At 40.6% G+C, this 19,490-nt stretch overlaps 3 protein-coding genes across 32 annotated transcripts in view; 1 reads left to right on the top strand and 2 right to left on the bottom strand.

The window, feature by feature from the left end:
* Positions 1-15,457, top strand: part of LOC118517658 (protein kinase C-binding protein NELL2-like) — a 48,212-nt gene extending 32,755 nt beyond the window's left edge. For 23 of the 28 annotated variants that reach the window (XM_036064029.1, XM_036064021.1, XM_036064026.1 and 20 more), the window contains 7 exons: positions 2,455-2,616; positions 3,157-3,417; positions 3,488-3,653; positions 3,753-4,188; positions 4,276-4,527; positions 6,799-6,848; positions 9,941-15,457. In XM_036064029.1, the coding sequence (XP_035919922.1) occupies positions 2,455-2,616; positions 3,157-3,417; positions 3,488-3,653; positions 3,753-4,188; positions 4,276-4,527; positions 6,799-6,848; positions 9,941-10,775 (2,162 nt within the window). In that variant the 3' untranslated portion in view covers positions 10,776-15,457. The other 5 variants (XM_036064031.1, XM_036064030.1, XM_036064032.1 and 2 more) reach the window with 5 other exon arrangements.
* A 2-nt stretch (positions 15,458-15,459) lies between these two features.
* LOC118517663 (probable tubulin polyglutamylase TTLL1) lies at positions 15,460-18,268 on the bottom strand. 3 transcript variants are annotated; one of them, XM_036064041.1, is made up of 5 exons: positions 18,207-18,268; positions 16,519-17,091; positions 16,239-16,440; positions 15,814-16,154; positions 15,460-15,727 (listed from the first exon to the last, which is right to left on the bottom strand). In XM_036064041.1, the coding sequence occupies exons 2-5, from the start codon at positions 17,067-17,069 to the stop codon at positions 15,586-15,588; spliced, it is 1,236 nt and encodes a 411-aa protein (XP_035919934.1). In that variant the 5' UTR covers positions 17,070-17,091; positions 18,207-18,268; the 3' UTR covers positions 15,460-15,585. The 3 variants fall into 3 exon arrangements, with proteins under 3 accessions (XP_035919934.1, XP_035919933.1, XP_035919932.1); XM_036064040.1 differs by lacking the exon at positions 18,207-18,268 and adding an exon at positions 17,188-18,098 and having other exon boundaries at positions 16,519-17,080; XM_036064039.1 differs by lacking the exon at positions 18,207-18,268 and adding an exon at positions 17,556-18,098.
* LOC118517666 (cytochrome b-c1 complex subunit 8) lies at positions 18,241-19,034 on the bottom strand. The gene is made up of 3 exons (XM_036064045.1): positions 18,874-19,034; positions 18,513-18,714; positions 18,241-18,433 (listed from the first exon to the last, which is right to left on the bottom strand). The coding sequence occupies exons 2-3, from the start codon at positions 18,664-18,666 to the stop codon at positions 18,339-18,341; spliced, it is 249 nt and encodes an 82-aa protein (XP_035919938.1). The 5' UTR covers positions 18,667-18,714; positions 18,874-19,034; the 3' UTR covers positions 18,241-18,338.
* Between the last annotated feature and the right edge of the window lie 456 nt (positions 19,035-19,490).

The raw sequence follows: 19,490 nt of genomic DNA, 5'->3' as shown, positions 1-19,490 counted from the left end.
GTACCGCCGACAGTAATTCTCAATTTATTAGGGAATTTCTCATCGATCAGCAAACTATCAATCGACCGACTGATGGTGAAGATGCTGTAGGCAAGAATCGGAACGCTGACGGGGACGATCAAATTCTCTCGATGCTAATCATCACTAACGATCGTTCGCATGCTCAGACGCATTTCCGTAATGAAGACCGGGACCGAATACAGAGCAAACACAAACACACCAGCGTGGCACACAAAGACCATAAAGAGACGGATGTTGATAAAAGCGACAATATACAATTGGGGAAATTCACACGAGAATCCGATGCATTTCGATGACTATTAGCGCTGATGCAATTGTTCGTTTGCGTACAGTGCTCTAGTCGCATGCTTAAAATGCTTAGAGACGGAGTACATTACAATCCTGGCGCAGTATGCGTACCAAGTACTTAAACATACGAAAATTGCTGGAAGATACACGGCCTTCCAGCAGCACCATACCTTTAACTCTTTTTCACCCAAAACCGTCAATTATGCGCTTTATGTCATCCAACGTGCATTACGCTACACGCTGTCTAACCTGTTAACGTGCACAACCGATCATCAACATCATCATCATCAGTACATTGCGCTCTTTCGCCAATCAAACAGGATACACAGCTGTACTTGGTTTAGTTGTATCTAATGTCGCTTTCCCAACCTTTCTCCTGCTCTACTGGGTAGATCTGACCATCTCAGTCTTTTTAACTGATCCATTCAACTTTGATCTATCCAAATTTGCTGCACTCAAAATTCAAGAGCCAACGGCCAAATCGACTTACACACACACACACACTCATTTCCAGCAGAACAATCTTCAAAATTTTCGGCCTCTAAAATAACAAAACTCTACTTAGAGGGAATCCAAAATTTACTAATCAACAACATGTATTCTTTTCTTTTCATGTCTGATATTAACATTCACTTCGAAACAATAAACCGATCTGTTCAACCGATTATCCCCAAAAAAAAAAAACTCTATTCCTTCGCACCGGATAATGGTTGTGAATAACTACTACTGCTTGGAATCTGGAACTAATACCGCTACTTAACGATGCTTTACTAACGACACTTGGAAAACGGCATACTATTCCTCAAAACTTCTTCCTTTATGCACTGGCGCACCCTAACACACGTACACACGTACACACCAGGCGTGGATTATTGTTCAAAGGGCCATGCATGCCATAATAACGCTACGTGTCTTAACCTTAACACCAAGTACACGTGTACCTGTCGTTCGGGCTTCCACGGAGATGGGTATCAATGTTTCGGTAAGTAGTGGTTTAAACGTCCTAACCATCTCATATCCATTCACGAAAAATTGTTGACCGCTTATTAAGGTATCATGTGTAGTGTATCCTGGGTCTATTTTTTTTTCTCTGATGTAAACGTGCTGTAAATTAAACTATGTTGAATATTTTCAACGAAATATTTGTTTTTTTTTAGATTACGTACATTAAAAGATCATTTTTTTAGAATTAATACAGAGTGCAAAATCGATCGATCAGTCGTCTGTAGTAAATCAATCAAGTACTGTAGCCTATTGCAGAACAGCGTTAACCTGAAGCCGATTAACAAATTAAACGCGATTAACAAGACTCTTCTGGTACTAAAAACCGAATAAAAAACAGCTTTTCAATGGCGTGATATTGCCCTTGACGCATTCAAGCGCATCGCCTTCAGTTTGGCTACGGCCCAAAACAGTTCAACACGCAAATCAGCACCATTCATCAAGAGCACACATTATCACATCATAAGATCATTATTAATTTTTCAATTTGTCATTGGATTTGGATGCTTTGTGCTATTATTATTGCAGACACCAACACTAACACCAGCAACATTTGAAGCATTGCCAATGAATCGGAATATCGTTAAAAATATTGGGGCTTAGCTAAGTAGGCACACCTTGCCAAACGGTGATAGTTAGTGAGAGTGTTTGCCTCGGTACATGTTTATTTGGTGTGAATGCCTGCAAAAGGTCACACGGTGCATTTGTGTGTACATTTTGAGCATGTACATTACCACATTTTATGTTTTTCTAATTGGTAAAATTAAACCTATTGTACATGGTTTAAATTTGCGAGTAAAACACGCATCAATGTTTTCCACCACACAACTACTAGGAATGTAGGAGCAATGCGGCCAGGCCGTTTCTCATGCATCACAAAAACAAAACTAGACATTTAAGCCGGGATTTGCAGATGGCTAAAAGGGATTAGAGGAACAGCCTAATGCGTTCGCTATGCTCGATGCAATGATTTTCTGTTTAAGGGACCAATTAAAAATCAATCGCCACAATCAACAAGCACAACAGACAAACCCTGCAAACAAGCTGCTGCCAACGGTTAATCGTTCAACTTTTCATACAGCCCTTTGAAGACCTTTGTTCCCTCGCCATAAGAAAATTCAATAAATAAATTCAATAATTTAGATACTCCACATAGGCGAAAAGCACGGCCACACAAGCGACCGCATGGCGGTGGTGGTGGCGGCGGCGGTAATAGGAGGCAACATCACAAGAATTCTACTCACAGAAACAAACATTCAAAGAAAAAGAAGCACGAACAAGCATTACAGTTGCAAGCGACCGAAGGTGAAATATTGTGTCCATTGTTTTTTTTTGTTTTATGTCCTAATACAAACACACACACATGATCTAATTACATTCCGTTTTTTTCATATTACATACATATTTTTAACAATTCATAGTTGGGCGAGAACAGAGGACACGCTAACAAACAATACAGTCAAATTTCATTCAAAAAAATCAACCGTTCACACACAACAATCATACATCATAAATCAAGAGAGCAGAATAACTGACACAGCGGCACATCACAGGAAGGCTTTACTAACAATTTATTTGAAATTGAATCACACAGTTCACACACAACGACGACCTGTATAACGTTCGTAACACTAGACACACTAAGCGAATCAAACGGTTAAAGAATCGAAATAATGCACTAACGATATATGGGGTTTGGATTTGGGGGGTTTGGATGGATATGACGTTTGAGTGATTAATGTCTCTTCCCGGCAATGTCCTAACACCAGAACATACTCCTCAACTGACACATTTTTTCTTTGCTCCCCTATTTCCTTTGATGCTGCCAACACCAACTACTACCAGATGTGGATGAGTGCACTCAGCAGGGTGGTCTTAATGGTAACCACTGTCATCTCAACACGCGATGCGTTAACACGTTTGGCTCGTACATTTGCGAATGTTTACCTGGGTACCGAAGGCAGGACAAGTTTAACTGCGTGGAGATGGACGAATGTAAATCGGGCGATCACAATTGCCACGAGAATGCGGATTGCATTAACACGCTCGGTTCGTACCATTGCCAATGTAAGGAAGGCTACACCGGCAATGGGCGCGACTGCAAACGTAAGTCAAAAAGTTACCAATAATCAGGGTCGCGGTATTGGAGTTCAACTAATTACGCTTATAATTGCAGCTGTGTGCAATCAAACTTGCTTGAACGGGGGTGAATGTCGATCACCGAATGTCTGCACCTGCCGCACGGGATACATCGGCGAATCGTGCGAGAAAGATCTGGACGAGTGTGCGACAGGGCTGCATCGATGTAAGGACACGACGGATTGTGTAAACATGCCGGGCTGGTAAGTGTACGAAAAGAGGGGGGGGGGGGGGGTTTGCGGGCGGACCACAACATCACGATCAAGATCAAACTAACTGTATCGTGGTATCTATACTTGCAGGTACTTCTGCAAGTGCAAGGCCGGATTCGAAACCAAAGGCAAAGAGTGTGTAGATATAGATGAGTGTTACCTCAATACGCATAGCTGTCATCCGACGGCCCAGTGCGTGAACACGCCGGGACACTTCCGATGCGAGTGTCCGGCCGAAGGCGATCCGGACTGCAGACTAAGTTGCATGTTCGAGGATCGCGAGCTGCGCGACGGTGACAAAGTATCGCCCAGTAATGCACCATGCAAAATGTGTACCTGCTCAAAGGGTGTGATCAGCTGTGTCGAGCCCCCGTGCAACTGTTCGTCGTGGCGCCCAGGGGTTGTCAGCGAACTGTGCTGCCCGCAGTGCGACCCCAAACAGTCCTGTCAGCACCAGGAGCTGAAGCATGTCACGTTTCGCAGCGGCGAGCAGTGGATATATCAATGTCAAACGTGTGAATGTTTGGTACGTATACACCGGCGCAAGGCCCGACACCCGACCACGCGCGTCCAATCTGGTCAATCGTTTTGTTTCGCTCTGTCGTTGTTTTAGTACGGCGAATTTGACTGTTGGAAGCTTGAGTGTCCTCCACTAACATGTGATAATCCGATGCCGGCCGGACCGGCAGACTGTTGTCCACGATGTCCGGACGACAGGTGCGGGTTTGCGAACCTGACGAAACTAATTACTAGCAGTGGCGCTGAGGATGTCGGTGTCGGAACAACATGCTTGTACGGGAACCATGTATACCCGCCTGGACCGTTTAAATATCCGTCCAGAGAATGTACCACCTGTTCCTGTAAGGTAAGTGTCGGTGTTCACTACGGTGACCTACTACTATTTATACATTGGTAGCACTGCAGAAACCACAGCAATTAGAACGTTTACTATTTTTGAGTTGCTTTCTACGGTTAGAAAAGATCAAGTTTAGGTTCTACTACTATTACTACAACAACAACAACAACAAAAGCAGTCGCAAATGTGTCCCTTCCGTTTTCTTTTTTTCTTTTTGGGGGACACGCTCACTAAAAAATATTACATTTTACTGTATTTGCTGTGGAGTCAACATTCTCGTACTTTACTAATCATGTGGCTTGATATCCCTACCATGTGAATAGGGGTAGCTTATCTATCAGATGCTTTTCGGTTTCGCATAACAGTACAACAATCGCATTGCAGAGAATGCTGCTCGGAAATTATGTTATTAAGAGTATGCAAAACAAAAACACGACACTGTACTTGCTCTACTGATCTACCAAACAGTCTTCGGGGGCGATCTGTGCTTGCCATCTCTTTAGACTATCTTATGTACCGAAACCCATGCCAATGGAATATATTTGAGATCATGCTTAATTAATCCTTTTTTCAATTCTTCTTTTCTGCATGGAAATATAGTACTTCTTGTGACATGTATCATGTGTATTGCTTGTACATTTGTTGGACGTTGTTCTACAATACGTTACTCGATCGTGCAATATAGTGCGTACAGCCGAAATACGTGTTACTAACTATCTAGTTGATAGCTGCCTCGCGTGTACCGTATACCGGGAACTTAAATGGGACTCAACTTTGATGTTATTATTTCTTACTTTGGCTACGATCTTTGCACTTGCAAACAACTATGGAAGGTTAGTTTGGCGACGTTTTAACAACAGCATTTAGAACCATCCTGACTTGGTTGGATCAATGTTTTCCAAATTATCGCTGTTAGTTTACTAACGACACTAGAACTAACACATGATGGATGAATGTTTTTGTGGCACATTTTTAACAAAGGACGTGGGTGATTTTAGAATAACGTGCAAGAGAACATTGCATCTTTATGTAAAAATGAATGAAAAGAAAATGCTAGTCTTAATAATTATTTAAACCAGAAGAATCGAAATTATTTCAGGGTTTTCCATACATTTTTGTTTTTTCTGAGGTTTCTTGACGCTTTATTATATACAGGGCTTCGATCCATGTACTGGAATCGGAATCACTGGAATCACTATGCATTTGAAACAATCCCCTGAGTGATACTTTTTAATGACTGTAGACATTAACATTAATATAATAGAATCAACTGGTTTTTTTTGTTAGACCTGTTCGAATGGACATGGTCATCGGTCATGGTATTTTTGATTTCGTTCTACAGTTGCTTAACAATTTCCTAGATATTTTGGATATGAGAATAACTCTTGAAACACCTGCTTACTATACAATGATAATTTTAAGCATTTTATGTGTACGTTCAAAGTTTAGTATGAAATACAAATGTTCTGCCTTACACAAAATAGCATTACAAAAAAAAAACGAAATATTTTTTTGTTAGCTTATAGGAAAAACAATTATATTCATCCCTTTAGATTTGTTTTAATTTTTACTAGAAAATGAATGTATCGAAAAATATAATGGTATAAAAAATATATAACAAACAATAAAAAAAAAACTATGAAACAAACCTCTATGGCAAAGTGTCAACAAACTATGGGATGAAACCAAAAATATAAAGGAAAGCGTAACACATCTTCGAGGCGATAACGGCGCCAGTCTTACACGCCAGACACGGCAAGACCTGGGTTCAAATCCCATCCAAACCACCTCCCCGTACGCAGGGCTGACTACTTTGCTACGGGTAAATTCAAGCCACAGAAAGCCAGAGATGGCGGGCCGAGACCTCTCGAGGTTGTAGTGCCAAGCAAGAGGAAGAAGACTAGAGTTCTTCTTCTTCGTTAGAACCCGGCGTCTCTATCAGGACACAACAAACTTTAACATTCTAAAACTCTACTCACTTGCATTGGTTGTTTGTAACATTAGCCTTACATGCTAACTATACGCTTGACGACTCCACCGAACCGAATAATAATAGTATAACTAACATTTAGTAGCCTTCCATTACGACGTATGTTCCCTCCTATTGTCTTATTGTTTTCTTTACACTATTGTTTATGTCCCCATTACTTTCATTACTCTCCTATTGCTAGAACTGCTAATCTTTCACAGCTCTGTATTCGATATTAACATTACCAACCATAATATACTACATGACTTAACTAATTTAACCCTGTAACCTGCGAACAAATTACATTCCAGGTCCCCTACTGTGCCCTACTGGTGAGCAATTCCGCGTGTTGTGTGCATCGGTAAAAAATCACTCTTTAAATACACTAACATTCGAGTTAAACGTATGATTTCGGTTGTTTCTTTTGTCGATGATTATTTGTTTGAATTTGTGTTAATTCCCTTTTTTTCGTTTGTTTTTGTTTGTTTTTTTGTTGTTGTTGAAGGTTGTGTTTTCTACTTAAGTTCGTTTTACCGTATTAAACTTGTTGATTATTGCTGTCCTCGGTTGCCAACGGCTATTTATCATTTGGCTATATTATACCTATTTTTGATGTTTCAATCAAATGATTTTACGCAGTTGTCCATGTGCATTCAATATTGTATACTCTGTTAGAATCAAATGCATCATTAAATGTAACAAAAAATATTTGCAAACAAAAAATACACAAACTCAGATGAATCGAAGCAATAGCTTGCAAGCCCTTTTAACAACCTTTAATAAAAACAAAACAAAAAACAAGCATTATTAGGAACAAATGTTTTTTGGCAAAACAAAAACACAAATTGGCACTGTTGCTCCGCACGCAGATTTTGGGAACAAAAATCCAAAAGAATGTCCTTTTCTTTAAAAAAAAAACCTTTCTTCTTGTGCAAGTCAAGAGTTTGCAAGTTATGCCTTTTTCAGTCACAAATCGAACATGTGCATTTGCATACCGCCGATCATCCGCAGTAGAACATTTGCCCGCACTTCATTAACCCCTCTGCATTATTACGCTGCGTAAATATGCTCATGGAGTTGACATACCCGATCGTAAGAAATTGTGCCTACTGTATAGTCGTGTCTCTCGTTAATCTTCTCGTTCTACACCCCGTTTTTCCGGTACAAAATAACTTTGGACTTTTGTTACTACCATCCGTTTATTAAACTAAGCAAATTCAAATTTCGTTAATGCAACTATCCGACAACTTACCACTAAATATTAACACACTGTTCTAAGTACTGTAACATGGTGTTCGTTTGCATTAACTTGTATGTGTGTACGTGTGTATATATATATAGTGATGCTGCAGTATGTAACTTTCCTGTACATACTGCAACAAAACAAAACCAAAAATGCAACAAGCAGAGCTCATGTCCTTACATGTGTTTTGTTCAAATTATTACGTTCCGTTACAATTAAACTGCAATTAATTTCATTAACATGTATGGTTTGATTAAATTAAGTTAAACAAAAACATCACTGCACCAACCACGAATAGCAATTTTTTGAACGTATCCGTGAAATCACATCATTACTTTTCCTTCCAAAAAACAAACGTTTGTTCTATTCCACCACCACTGTGATTATATCTAACTCTTGTTGTGGGTACTGTTTCATACACTCTCACTCACTGATTGCAATTCGCCTCAAGTGATCTAGTGTTTTCGTGTACATTTTAAATTTTTGCTCCACCATTTCTGTAACTGCACTCTTTATGTCTCTCTTTCTCTATCTATCTCTCTCTTTCTCTCTCTTGTGAGTGCATAGTCTGTTTAGTTGTACCTCCTTCAAGAAGTGGATACATTAGTAACCCGTTTAGATCAGTTGTGCATCCCTATTGAATGATTTTTAATTAAAAAAATAACACACACACACAATAATGATTTGAGTGCGAGTGCTTTTGAAGGTAGTTTTGTACCTAAATGAGTTAAGAGTACAAAAAGTCACCTGCTGTTTGCGTAATTAGCACTTAACGAGTTTAGTATGCAATTGTACTGAACTCATTTAATCACACTCACACACATGTAAATTATAGCTCGTTAGGCAGTAAAGCGACCCAACATTTATTCGCCCCTTGTTTGGTAGCCAAACATATATGCGTTATATGTTTTGGGGTAAATTTGCAAGTATTTATAGTTTCTGTTTTTTTCTCTTCTCTTTTTTCGTTTTTTCTTCTTCTTTTCAGTATAATACCTAATGCACCTTCATCATTTCACTTGATGTGTTCTTAGTTGCATTCAGTTTGATTGCCTTACTGCTGATAGTTATTACGATGTTTCGTTAAAATAGCAATTAAGCAGCATGTCCGATATATATTTTTTTGTTCCTTTATGCACGCTTAGTAAACGGTTGTTCACTCCATTCGATGCAATAAAATGTATAGACTGTGTTAGATATACGTTTAGCGTACGTTTATACACATGACAGTAAAGTGAAAAAAATATTCAAGAACTCCATTTTTTAATCAAACAACACGGCCACAGCAACGGCCACAATTGCGAAAGATACTGTACCATAGGAAAGATGCAGCCAACTCCGCAAAGCAACAGAGCATTGCATTGGTTTAACGCAAACTCAAAATTCCAAACAAATGGACTTTGACAAAAGAAAAGACAAAACAAAAAATGCTTTGTATGATGTGTTGCAAAAAAAAAACAAAACAAAACCAACCAAAAAAGTTCTTAAATATTGCAAAATTTAAATTCATACTAGCAAATGTTTTTTTTTTCTGGTTTTTTCTTTTTTGGTTACTTTTTCGATACGTTTTGTAGGATAATTAGTAGTTACAAGTGTTAAGACAAATACTGAAGCGTCCCTTAATTTACTTGTGTCTTAATTTCTTATCTTATTCTTTCCCTATTTCCACAAACGCTACATCGCTGCGTGTTTCACATTTCTGCGTTTTATCTACACAACATCTCCAACACATGCACGCGCACATCGGTGATCCTACACCTGATGACCAACATGACCAACCACACAACAACAAATCACATCATACAACATACAACATGTGAACAACGGTTTTGGAAAACCACTTGCAAAAACTCCAACACTTGCCAACACTTGCTGCACCCGCTTGGTGGTACTCCCATCGACCGAACTGCACCAACTATAACACCCGGTCCAAACAAAACGACTACTTCAACATGAATCAACTTCCCGCACCCAAAAACACCAAACATAACCGATGCACACATTTTAAACTCAATATACAAACTAATTGCATCTTGCGCTACATGCACTACTCTGTCGAACTCTAACCATCCGTTTTGCTTTTGAACAATCGCAACCCAATATCAAACATCCCAACTCAATCATCAATCCTTCGTTCTTAAAATGCGTGCTACCACCAAACACGGGAATACGATCGATGGGCAACAAACATACACTCCCGGCAACGATTGCAGAACGGCAAGATCACCTGTCGTTACGACGATAACTGCACTGTTGCTAATCATCGCGGTGCACTACGAATGGTGGAGGAGCTTAATGCGAACAGTAGGCTCAACGCTAGCTCACCTTATCATAATCAACCATCGCAAGCAACGACCCCAAAGATGTTGGAGCATCAGCTGCTGCACCGCAGTCTGCCTCACAGGACAGCGACCACCAATAGTTTATCGAAAGCGGCTACCCGAGTTGACCGAACCAGCCGTAACGCAATGCCGCCAACAGAAGCAGCAGCAGCAGAGACCGGAGCAAGCAGCACAATTAGCAGTAAACAACCTTTTAATCAAGCGCCAGATGAAGCAGCAATTGAACGGACGTTTGCCGCTGTCTCCACTAAGGTCAATGCTGGTGTTATTGCAGCAGAACCAGTCGGGTCCAGACTCGACGTGGCTCCCGCACAATCAAGCCGCGACGAAAACCTGCAGCCAACGGTGTCGGCCATCACGGACACCATTCAACCTCTTGATCCTGACGAGCGTGGGCAACTCGCAGCTGACGCACAACACGATCCATCGTCCGCTATGGAACAACGAGCAGCCAGTAGTGATGGCACTACTACTGTGCAGCCAACAGCGCCACAACAGTCACTCGCAGCAGCAGCAACAACAACGAAGACACACAGAAAACGATCCCTACTGCAAACACTCCCGTTTATCGATTCGGTTAGTGATACGGACGTGGATCCTGTTGCCCCGAGCCGCCATACCAACGCGGCCAACAAGCGTTCGAAGCGTAGTGAACGAGGATAGGAAGATTGCACGATTGCCACGCATTACACCAAGCCCCCTGTAATACAAACGCAAACCAAAACTGTTCCCAAAATTAATTTACTATATTATCGACAAAGCGTGTTCGTATAATTCGTATACAACGAAAACAGCAACACTAATGCAAGGATAACACGTGGAGTGAGTGAGTTTTGAGCGAGTTTTGTTTCAAGTTTTGGATCGAAAGATCATTGATTGAATAAGTTAACGTTGCGAAACACGTGCGCGCGGGCTTGTGTTTCTGACAATTCTGCAAAACAATTACACATTTGGTACTTCTTAACCAGTTCATTGACACACACTCACACACACACAGAGTACAATTCAAATCTCAAATTAACTCTGATCAAAAGCGCATACCTGATACTAATATCGACATAGGCAGTCAGGTTTTGAAGTTTTACCAAGTTCCAAATGTTGTTAAAGATTCCTGCGCCAATGCGCCCCGCCCCAATACACATATATTCTAAAATGCATTCCTCTCCAACTCCGCCTTCATCATACAGAAAAGAAAGCAGTTGACGCAATACGGCAAAAAAGCACGGCGAGCAAAGAAAACATAAAAACATAAAAAAGGCAGGATCATGGGTATAACAATGACCCGAACGCGCGCGACTAAAACTAAACACGCAAATGCTGTTAACATTAAAGAATCTCCTCTAACGGCCTCCAGTAACAAAATTGGCCTGCGGGTCGAGCAGTTGCCGGTCGAGAAGGTAATTTAAACAAGAGCATATTTGCAACTCTGCAACGACGGAAGGGACGCTCTAACGTTCTGGATTGTTTTGCATACGTTTGACACCAACGAAGAAGGTTGTTAGTTCGAAAATGGGCTACATACATAATTAGTGTAATGTGTACAAAATAGTAAACTAAACCGTTGCGGCATTGCAATTGGATTGGAATGTTTCGCCCGGATGTGTGTACTATGTGTTCGATAGTTTGGTGGATAATCAGTACTTACATTATTCTAAGCAGTTAAGCAGCAGCAGCCCGTTTGCGCCAGAATAACAGACAGACAGTAAAACAAAAAAAGATAGAACTAAACGATAGGAATAGTGCAAGTAGATAGTTTAATGTAATTGTGACAAATCTGACACAATACAATGTTCAACAAATTGCTTGGTTCTAGTCATTGACGAACAAAAGGGAACTGTAAGGAAAATTATTTATTTCAAACCACATCCCCCCTTCCCAGCACCCCCCCTCCCCTTCTGAAATTGCATTGTGTTTGGTTTTGTTTGAACGTAAAGTCCTACTGACTCCTCCTGCTCGATTTATATAAAACAGACAAAACCGGGATGAAATGCTATGGAACCCTTTTGAGTTTCACTATTTATTCATTCGACAAACAACCAGGCACACGCAATTTGTGAAATGTTTGTTCATACGATTCCTGCTCATTCCCATCCCCTGAACCCCCCGAACCCTACCCCCATCTCTCTGTACTCATATTTAGCGTTAAGCCATGTTTGTGTGGATTTTATTGGAAGTTTAATTTACGCAATTTAAATATTTTATTTGTACAATTAAACAAAACATTAGCATAATGTACTTAAGTGTTTTAACTTTTTACGAGCCTTAGAAAAGATGACATACCAATGCATCATACGCGATGCCTTGGAAAATACTAGGAAAACAAAACCAACTAAATGTAACTTAACAAAACACACACACATACACGTTTAATGGGCATACTGTTCCATTGAAAAGTATAAAGATTAGAACAAGATTAAACACTTCAATCCACGATAATGCTAATATTGAACATAGTGCAACAAAATGAGTTACGACTACGAAATGTATGCCGTTTAGAGGAATAAGTATCAATACGATAAGACGATTAACTATCTCGTTGGTTGAACAGCTAAATGACCCACACACACAACGACTAGAACCACCCGCTTGCAAATAGCGGGGGCAATTGAGTTGCATATTAAGATGCAGAGTGTAGCACGGATAAATCAATAAAATTAGTACTCGATCCGTTTATACAAATATTTATGTATTTGGTTGTACTTTGCAGGGAAAAGGGCAGGACATTCGACAGTGCGAAATAAACCACACCTTCTTTACAATTAACTTTGTTACTGCAACCATAAGTACGTGAACGTGAAATTAATGACGCTCTTATAAACACCGAACATTGTGTTTTTTTTAACCACCCCCAATAACGATAGCTTTCCAAAAAGGGCTCTCAACGGCCGGAAAATTTGTCCGCATGATATACTTACACCGTAGGAACATTTAGGAGGCAGCAAATTATCTACTTTGAATCGAAAATTTTAAAATAAATCAAAACCAAGTAAACCACTAACGTATATAAATAGTAAGGCTCCGTAAGGATATCGCTTTCTATACCTAACAAAACACACAAATCAGTCAGTGGAATTAGGAGAAATGGTAAACACTTAAGTTTTCGTCTCTCGTCTCGACTCGTATTGTTTCGAGTTCTGTGTTGTTTAAGTTTTGATTTCAATGTTTTTCACTCACTATCGACCCTGCTGTACATAGGAGCACAAGCACTACACTACTTTAATTTTTCATACAAATTCATAGTAACATTACATATTGAGCTGAAAAGACGCGGTGAATAAAGAGACGAATACCCTTACGTTCCCAATTTAAATGTCCTTACTAGAATGTATTAGAGAAGCTGTAGACATTGATTGGAAGGAAACAACATAAATATGAAACGTTTAGACATCGGCGGCAATGCAAGCTACGTGGAGCCTACCAACATAGATGACTCTCTTCATGACTGGAAACTGTACATGTATTTATACGTCTTTATATGTTGTACATCTTTATTTATCCAAAGCACAGGCGCATGGATAAATAGGATATAAAGACTATATATTGAGTATATAACACTATATATATATATACAACTATACATAGCCTACGCATTGTAACTTATTATGGTTAGATTAGTTTAAAAACTTTTAGGATAACCAACAGAGATTCTGATGTACATAGGTAGCTAACAACGAACAAAACACATAAGTAAATAATTAAACATTAGGAGAGAACACAGTAAAAATTAAAACAAACAAAAAAACAGTAGCAATTAAAATCAATTGACAAATTTTGCATGAAGAAGCAGATGTACCCCCAAAAAGGAACAGAAAGAAACTCTCATTCAGTTAAACCAAATTATAAAAAGAAGAAAGAAACGTAAATTTGCAGAGAAAAAGCAAAATACAGCAAACCCCACAAAACAAGCATGAACGAAGGAAATCTTCCACGAACGAGATCGATTTGATGCGATAGCAAACGGAAAGTCAATCAAATTTTGATCAATGTTTTCAGCATACTGAAACACATTGCCCTTAGAGCTCGGGGGTACAACACAAAAAGTAACTTACGAACAAAAACATAATAACACCGAAACATAATATAATAAACCGCAGAGGATACCCCCTAAACACATGTTCCGGCAGTCGAATCTGTACAATAAGAATTTAAACGCGGTTGCAATTGCAAATGCAGGCGAATAATTTGAATCGAATAACGATAAGGGGATGTTAAGCGTTGTTTTTAACTCTTTAATTTAAAACGAAGAAGAAAAAGTGTGCAAATCTGATCCTGTACCCAAGCGAAACCCGGTTCGATCTGTATATTTTTGTGCACATCTTATTGTAATAGGAAGGATACGTTTTTTTGTCGTCTTATTTAACGTTTTGCGAGTAAGTTATATTTAAATTGTGACGCTTTTGGCAGATGTACGGCGTTTTGTTCACCAAATATAACGTTCGAAGTATGTATCTTCTTTCGGGGATTGGTCATTACGCTGCCATTTGTTATAGTTCTTATATTATTCCAGTGAACTGAGGAAGTACGACAATCTCTTTGTATATAAAGGAATAGCCATATTTTTTTGTTTTGCAATTTCAATGCAGCCCACGTGAATGATTTGTACAAATAAGCGCATAATCAAAATCTTGTTTGATTATTAATAGGGGGTAAAACAACTTACATGTTACCTACAAAACAATGGCTTCTGTTCACACATACCACACACACACACACAGAGAAATACAATGTCAAAAAGTTTTTATCCTGTTTCGTTTGTTAAAGAAACGCGTTAAAGCTCTCGGAAGCTTGTAGGTCATCTTGGGGAAATTTCGAGGATAATGCATTGTAGTAAAACAGAATTGCAACCTTTACTACAGCAACTATCATGAAACGAAAAGCTCGCACAACGGAGGTTAAATTATGAGGTGGAATTACTATTTTAATTGGGCCAAGCAGATTATGAAGGCGAAGCGTTACACGCATTACAGGCCGGAAAATATGGGCGATCGGAAAAAATGGAAAATTGGGAATAAAGTATAGAGAAAAAAATGAAACGAAAAAAACAAAAGGGGGTAAGACTATTTATGGACGCACACAAGGAAACAAAAGTCAACATAAAATCGAAACTAGTAAAACCAATTATATAATTGCAAAACGGTAACAACAACAACTATTAGGAGAGAATATTAAATTACAACACACACAGAGAGTGAACGAATTGCGCTACAACACACACACACAAACACACAAAACGAACCTCGAAGATATATGAACGAAAAAAAACTTGTGCATGTTACAACTTAAAAAACACACACACACACACACACGAGAACATTCGTACAACAGAACAACATTCAACACGAAGCCCAAGCAATAGAACAAATAAACGAACAAGAAATATAAATCGTACGTTGTGTGTGTTTGCTGGCCCCGTTCCGCAAAAGATCGGGCTCCGTTCCCGTGTACGGACATTTCCAGTTGTTTGACTAATTTATTTCAGTCGTTCAAAAGTGTCTGCATCCCAATTAATTTAGCTGCTATTTCCATCTATTGCTGTTAGAGCGATGTTTACCATTGTTGCTGTTCTGCATATTATCGTCCTGCGCTGCTATCTCCTCATCTATCAGCAAGTCAAAATTGCCCAACATATCCGGGCTTGGAATCTTATTCCATCGCACACTAAATGAAGAAGGATGATAGCACCGATATATTCCTCCACCATATGCCAACGAGGCGAAGATAAGTGAATAACAGCTTGTACTTACTCAGGCACTCCGTCGGGCGGCAGCACGATGTTGAGGATGTTGTCGATCAGCTTGTACTTCAGGATGCGATCGTTGGCGGTAGTCGAAGTTAGTGACGGCGAAGCATTCACCTCGACCAGCCACGGTTTCAATGTATTATCGATAATGATATCGTAACCGTAGCATTCGAAGCAGTGCCTATCACTGGCCATAACACTTGAAACCGCTTTTAACGAGTGTACTATAAGCCAAGTGATGGACCCAAACAACTTGTCCGTTACTTCCTTCCCACGCGTGCCCTCGAGATAGAGGCGCAGATTTTGCACACTCCACTTGCCGCCATGATGGTTATTGTATTCACCCTGACAGGATAGAACCATACTTTAATTAATCCTGCGGTCATCCGAGCGAGTGCTGGGAGTCAGTATGCTCCCAATAAGACTTACTCCGTGCTTCTGCACACTAACGTTCGTAAGATGGACGTACATGTTGTCCAGCTCGGTAACGCTTGTATCGTACTTGACCGTGCAAAAGCGACAGAACCCAAGACGAAACAGATACGCTTTCAGCGGGCGAAACGATGTTACCAGGACGTACAGCCGGAGGTCAAACTTTTTGCCACCAATCAGCAGTGGGTTCTCGATGTATCTGGCAAAGCAAACGAGCCAATACGAATTAGGCTACTTTGTTAGCAACCATCATTACTTACGCTGGTTACCACCGTACCTTGAGATGACGTAGCTCTCTTTGCCGATTTGAGGATGGAAGGATGTCTTAGCCTCCCTGGACCAGCGCTTTAGTTTAGACAGCTTGTTGATGAGAAAAATGCCTGCACCCTGGGACTTACCGCACGGTTTCATGATCCACGTACTCTGAGGATTTTTGCGGTACTCCTCCACGAACATGTTGTAATCGGCCGGCAGGACGAACGTGATCGGTATGAAGTCGAGGTACAGATACTTGGACCCTCCCGGAATGTTTGCTTCCGTCTTTTCCGCCAGCGGGTTCCCATCGCGCTCGAGATCCTTCCGGTAGCGTTTGATGTTCTTCACCAGCAAATCTTTCCGCGACAGCTCGTAATGGTTCGGGAAGTGGTTGATGAGCTGGTTGTCGTGCATCCGGTACCCGCTGTCGACGCTGAAAATGTTACGACAGGTGCCCGTACCAGCCCAGTAAAAGTTCCAGTCGTCATCGGCCGTCACCTGCACCCAGCCACGCTTTTCAAAGTTACTAATCAGCACCGATTTGTCCAGATCGGTGCAGAAGCAAATCTTCATCCGTTCGTGACCTGTGGCAAGCCTTGCATAGGGTTAACATTTTCCGTTCAACGGGTTGGGGATAGAAAGGATAGAAAAGAAACAGGATTACACTACACCATCCATGGACTCAACAGACCTCTTCGCATTTTTCGCTGATATTTGCTGCCCTCCATCTACGCCGCATCGCTGCTGGCACAACACTGTGCAGCCAGCATGACTGTGACTAGCCTACTAGATGCGGCATAAACCCATTTCAAGGGCTTTCGGGGTATCGGAAACGTGGACTACATTGGCACGTTCACTATGTAGAGCATTGCCCTCTCGCTAGGACGGGGTGAGCATGATGTTTGTGTCCCGCTTTTTGTCATACTGATTTATACACGTTGTCCGTGCCGTTGACTAAAAGCGGCTTATGCACGCTATGACCTCAAATCAACAAATACTCTTCCAGCCCAGCCATCGCAACCATCCCAGCAGTACAACTGCCACATCTTAAGGACTTACCTACCATACATGGTGGCAAGGTTCGTTGATACTCTTTTCGGTTCCATCGACTCGTTTCACTCGTTCACGGTTTCGGGGGAGGTGCAAAAAAACCAAATCGGCGTTTTGATAGCTTCCAGCAGTATGGAATGAATAGGTCGCAAAAACGCACCCAATAAGAATGCGAACGGATCTAAGAAAACGCACTACTATTTTTAAAACGCCAGCACGCAATCTATCCAACGTTACGGTTCCACGATTCAAAGCTTCAAGTACTGCGATCCTTTGAATTTTGCACACATTTCCAGCTTTCTTAACAATATTTTGCACTACTGCTAAATAAAATATTGTTATAACTAGTATGGCGAACAGAATTTCGTTAATAAAATATTCAATGGCAATAATAACAAAAGTTCAAATCAATATTGAAGCAAACAACGACAGCAGGCATTGCTTCGTTACCATAGAGACAGTGGCTAACCGGATTGGAAGTGATTTGACTAAATTTGATGTTTTTCTATGCTCTCGTAGCCATGGAAAAAGTGTTGTCCGTTAATTTAATTTAATCGTGAATTTCACTCTCTGTGTGCATTGTTGAAACTACAGTTTAACAACATGCCGACCATTTTTCCTAAATGATGCAGAACTGCGCATCATAAGGATGGCTATTACCGTTTCTCAGAGCAAAATGTTCACGACGATTCAATCACATTTTAAATATGTTTATTATGCTGCTATCCTGCCTGCATGTGACACACGTTTAGCAAATATGCCAAGGCATCCCTCTTTCTCGAAATGACGCGATTACGAGTCGTTCGCAAACTCGGCCGGATTCTTACGATTCATCTGGGTGTGCAAGTTCTCGATATAGTTGTAAATCATGTATCCCATGACGAATGCTGCACAGATTGAAGGATAAGGGAAACATTAGTATGCGATTGGGGAGGGCCATTGGCCAGTAACAACCAAAACACTTACGCGGGGCCACGATGAAAATTTGGGAGCGAATTCGTCGAAGCGTATTCGGTACACCCTTGCTGATCACATTCGCAAAGGCGCGCTGCTCGAAGGGAGAGATCTTGTGCGTGACAATTCCACGTACCTTCGCAAGTTCACCGAATCCGTGACCCATGGCTGTACTGTTACTGGTCCAAAATTACCCGCAACACCGAGAAATGTGCTAAAAGTGAAGGAATAACATTATCACACATTATATAACTAAGCACAGCGGTTCATAATAACAAGCTGGCGGCACCGAATGATTGCGTTTGGAAGAGTGCACTGCACTGCACTGCAATGCCGCAATTATTGCAGATGATGATGCTTTTGGGTAAATTACCGTTTCAATTAGTTTCGCGGATTGGTGCAATCCTGCAATTTCGCCAAAGAAATCTCACACGCCTCGGAGCCAAATTTTCGTTCAGAAGCAAGAGTGACAGAGACAATGACACTTCAGCAATGGTAATTTTGGTAGATTTTGACGTTGTACCATGCTCTTTTTGCCCATGGTGAACCATTTAGACACTTCAATATTTTGCTTTGGGCGTATCTACACCTGACGAATTAAACCCGACAGACACATTTTAATTTGTACTCTACTCATAAGTGACATTTTCGATGCTCCAAGCAAAACACAAAGATAAAGGCTGTCTGTCATATTTCCGTTCATTTTCTTTGTTGATACTAAACAAGCTAAAGAGGAATCTCGTTTGAACGTTTTGAAAGATAGTAAAAAGTCAAAGACAGCAGCAGATTAGTCTCTAACGTACATGAGGATAGGCTAGATACTAGCGATACTAGTGAAGTGATGGGTCCTTGAGTCCTGGTTATTCATATCTGAGCCACTCTTTACATCCATGCGCTAGACCGAGCTTACCGAACTTACCAGTAGAGCTGACCCGCATATGCTTTGAGTCGATCCACACATCCGTATAAGTTGAGCTAAACTCTTTGCTC

Source organism: Anopheles stephensi, chromosome 2 (genome assembly GCF_013141755.1).
Source record: "Anopheles stephensi strain Indian chromosome 2, UCI_ANSTEP_V1.0, whole genome shotgun sequence".
NCBI classification, from domain to species: domain Eukaryota; kingdom Metazoa; phylum Arthropoda; class Insecta; order Diptera; family Culicidae; genus Anopheles; species Anopheles stephensi.
Note: the sequence above shows the minus strand (reverse complement) of the source record. Positions and strands in the feature narration are given on the sequence as shown.

Bases quoted from the DNA above. Each gene is read 5' to 3' on its own strand.
- LOC118517663 (XM_036064039.1), bottom strand. From the start codon at position 17,602: ATGGAACCGAAAAGAGTATCAACGAACCTTGCCACCATGTATGGTAG. The intron at 16,155-16,238 runs GTAAGTCTTATT...CTATCCTGTCAG, and splicing joins TTAGTGTGCAGAAGCACGGA to GGTGAATACAATAACCATCA. The intron at 15,728-15,813 runs GTAAGTACAAGC...TTCTTCATTTAG, and splicing joins CCGCCCGACGGAGTGCCTGA to TGTGCGATGGAATAAGATTC.
- LOC118517666 (XM_036064045.1), bottom strand. From the start codon at position 18,666: ATGGGTCACGGATTCGGTGAACTTGCGAAGGTACGTGGAATTGTCACG. The intron at 18,434-18,512 runs GTAAGTGTTTTG...CAATCTGTGCAG, and splicing joins AATTTTCATCGTGGCCCCGC to CATTCGTCATGGGATACATG.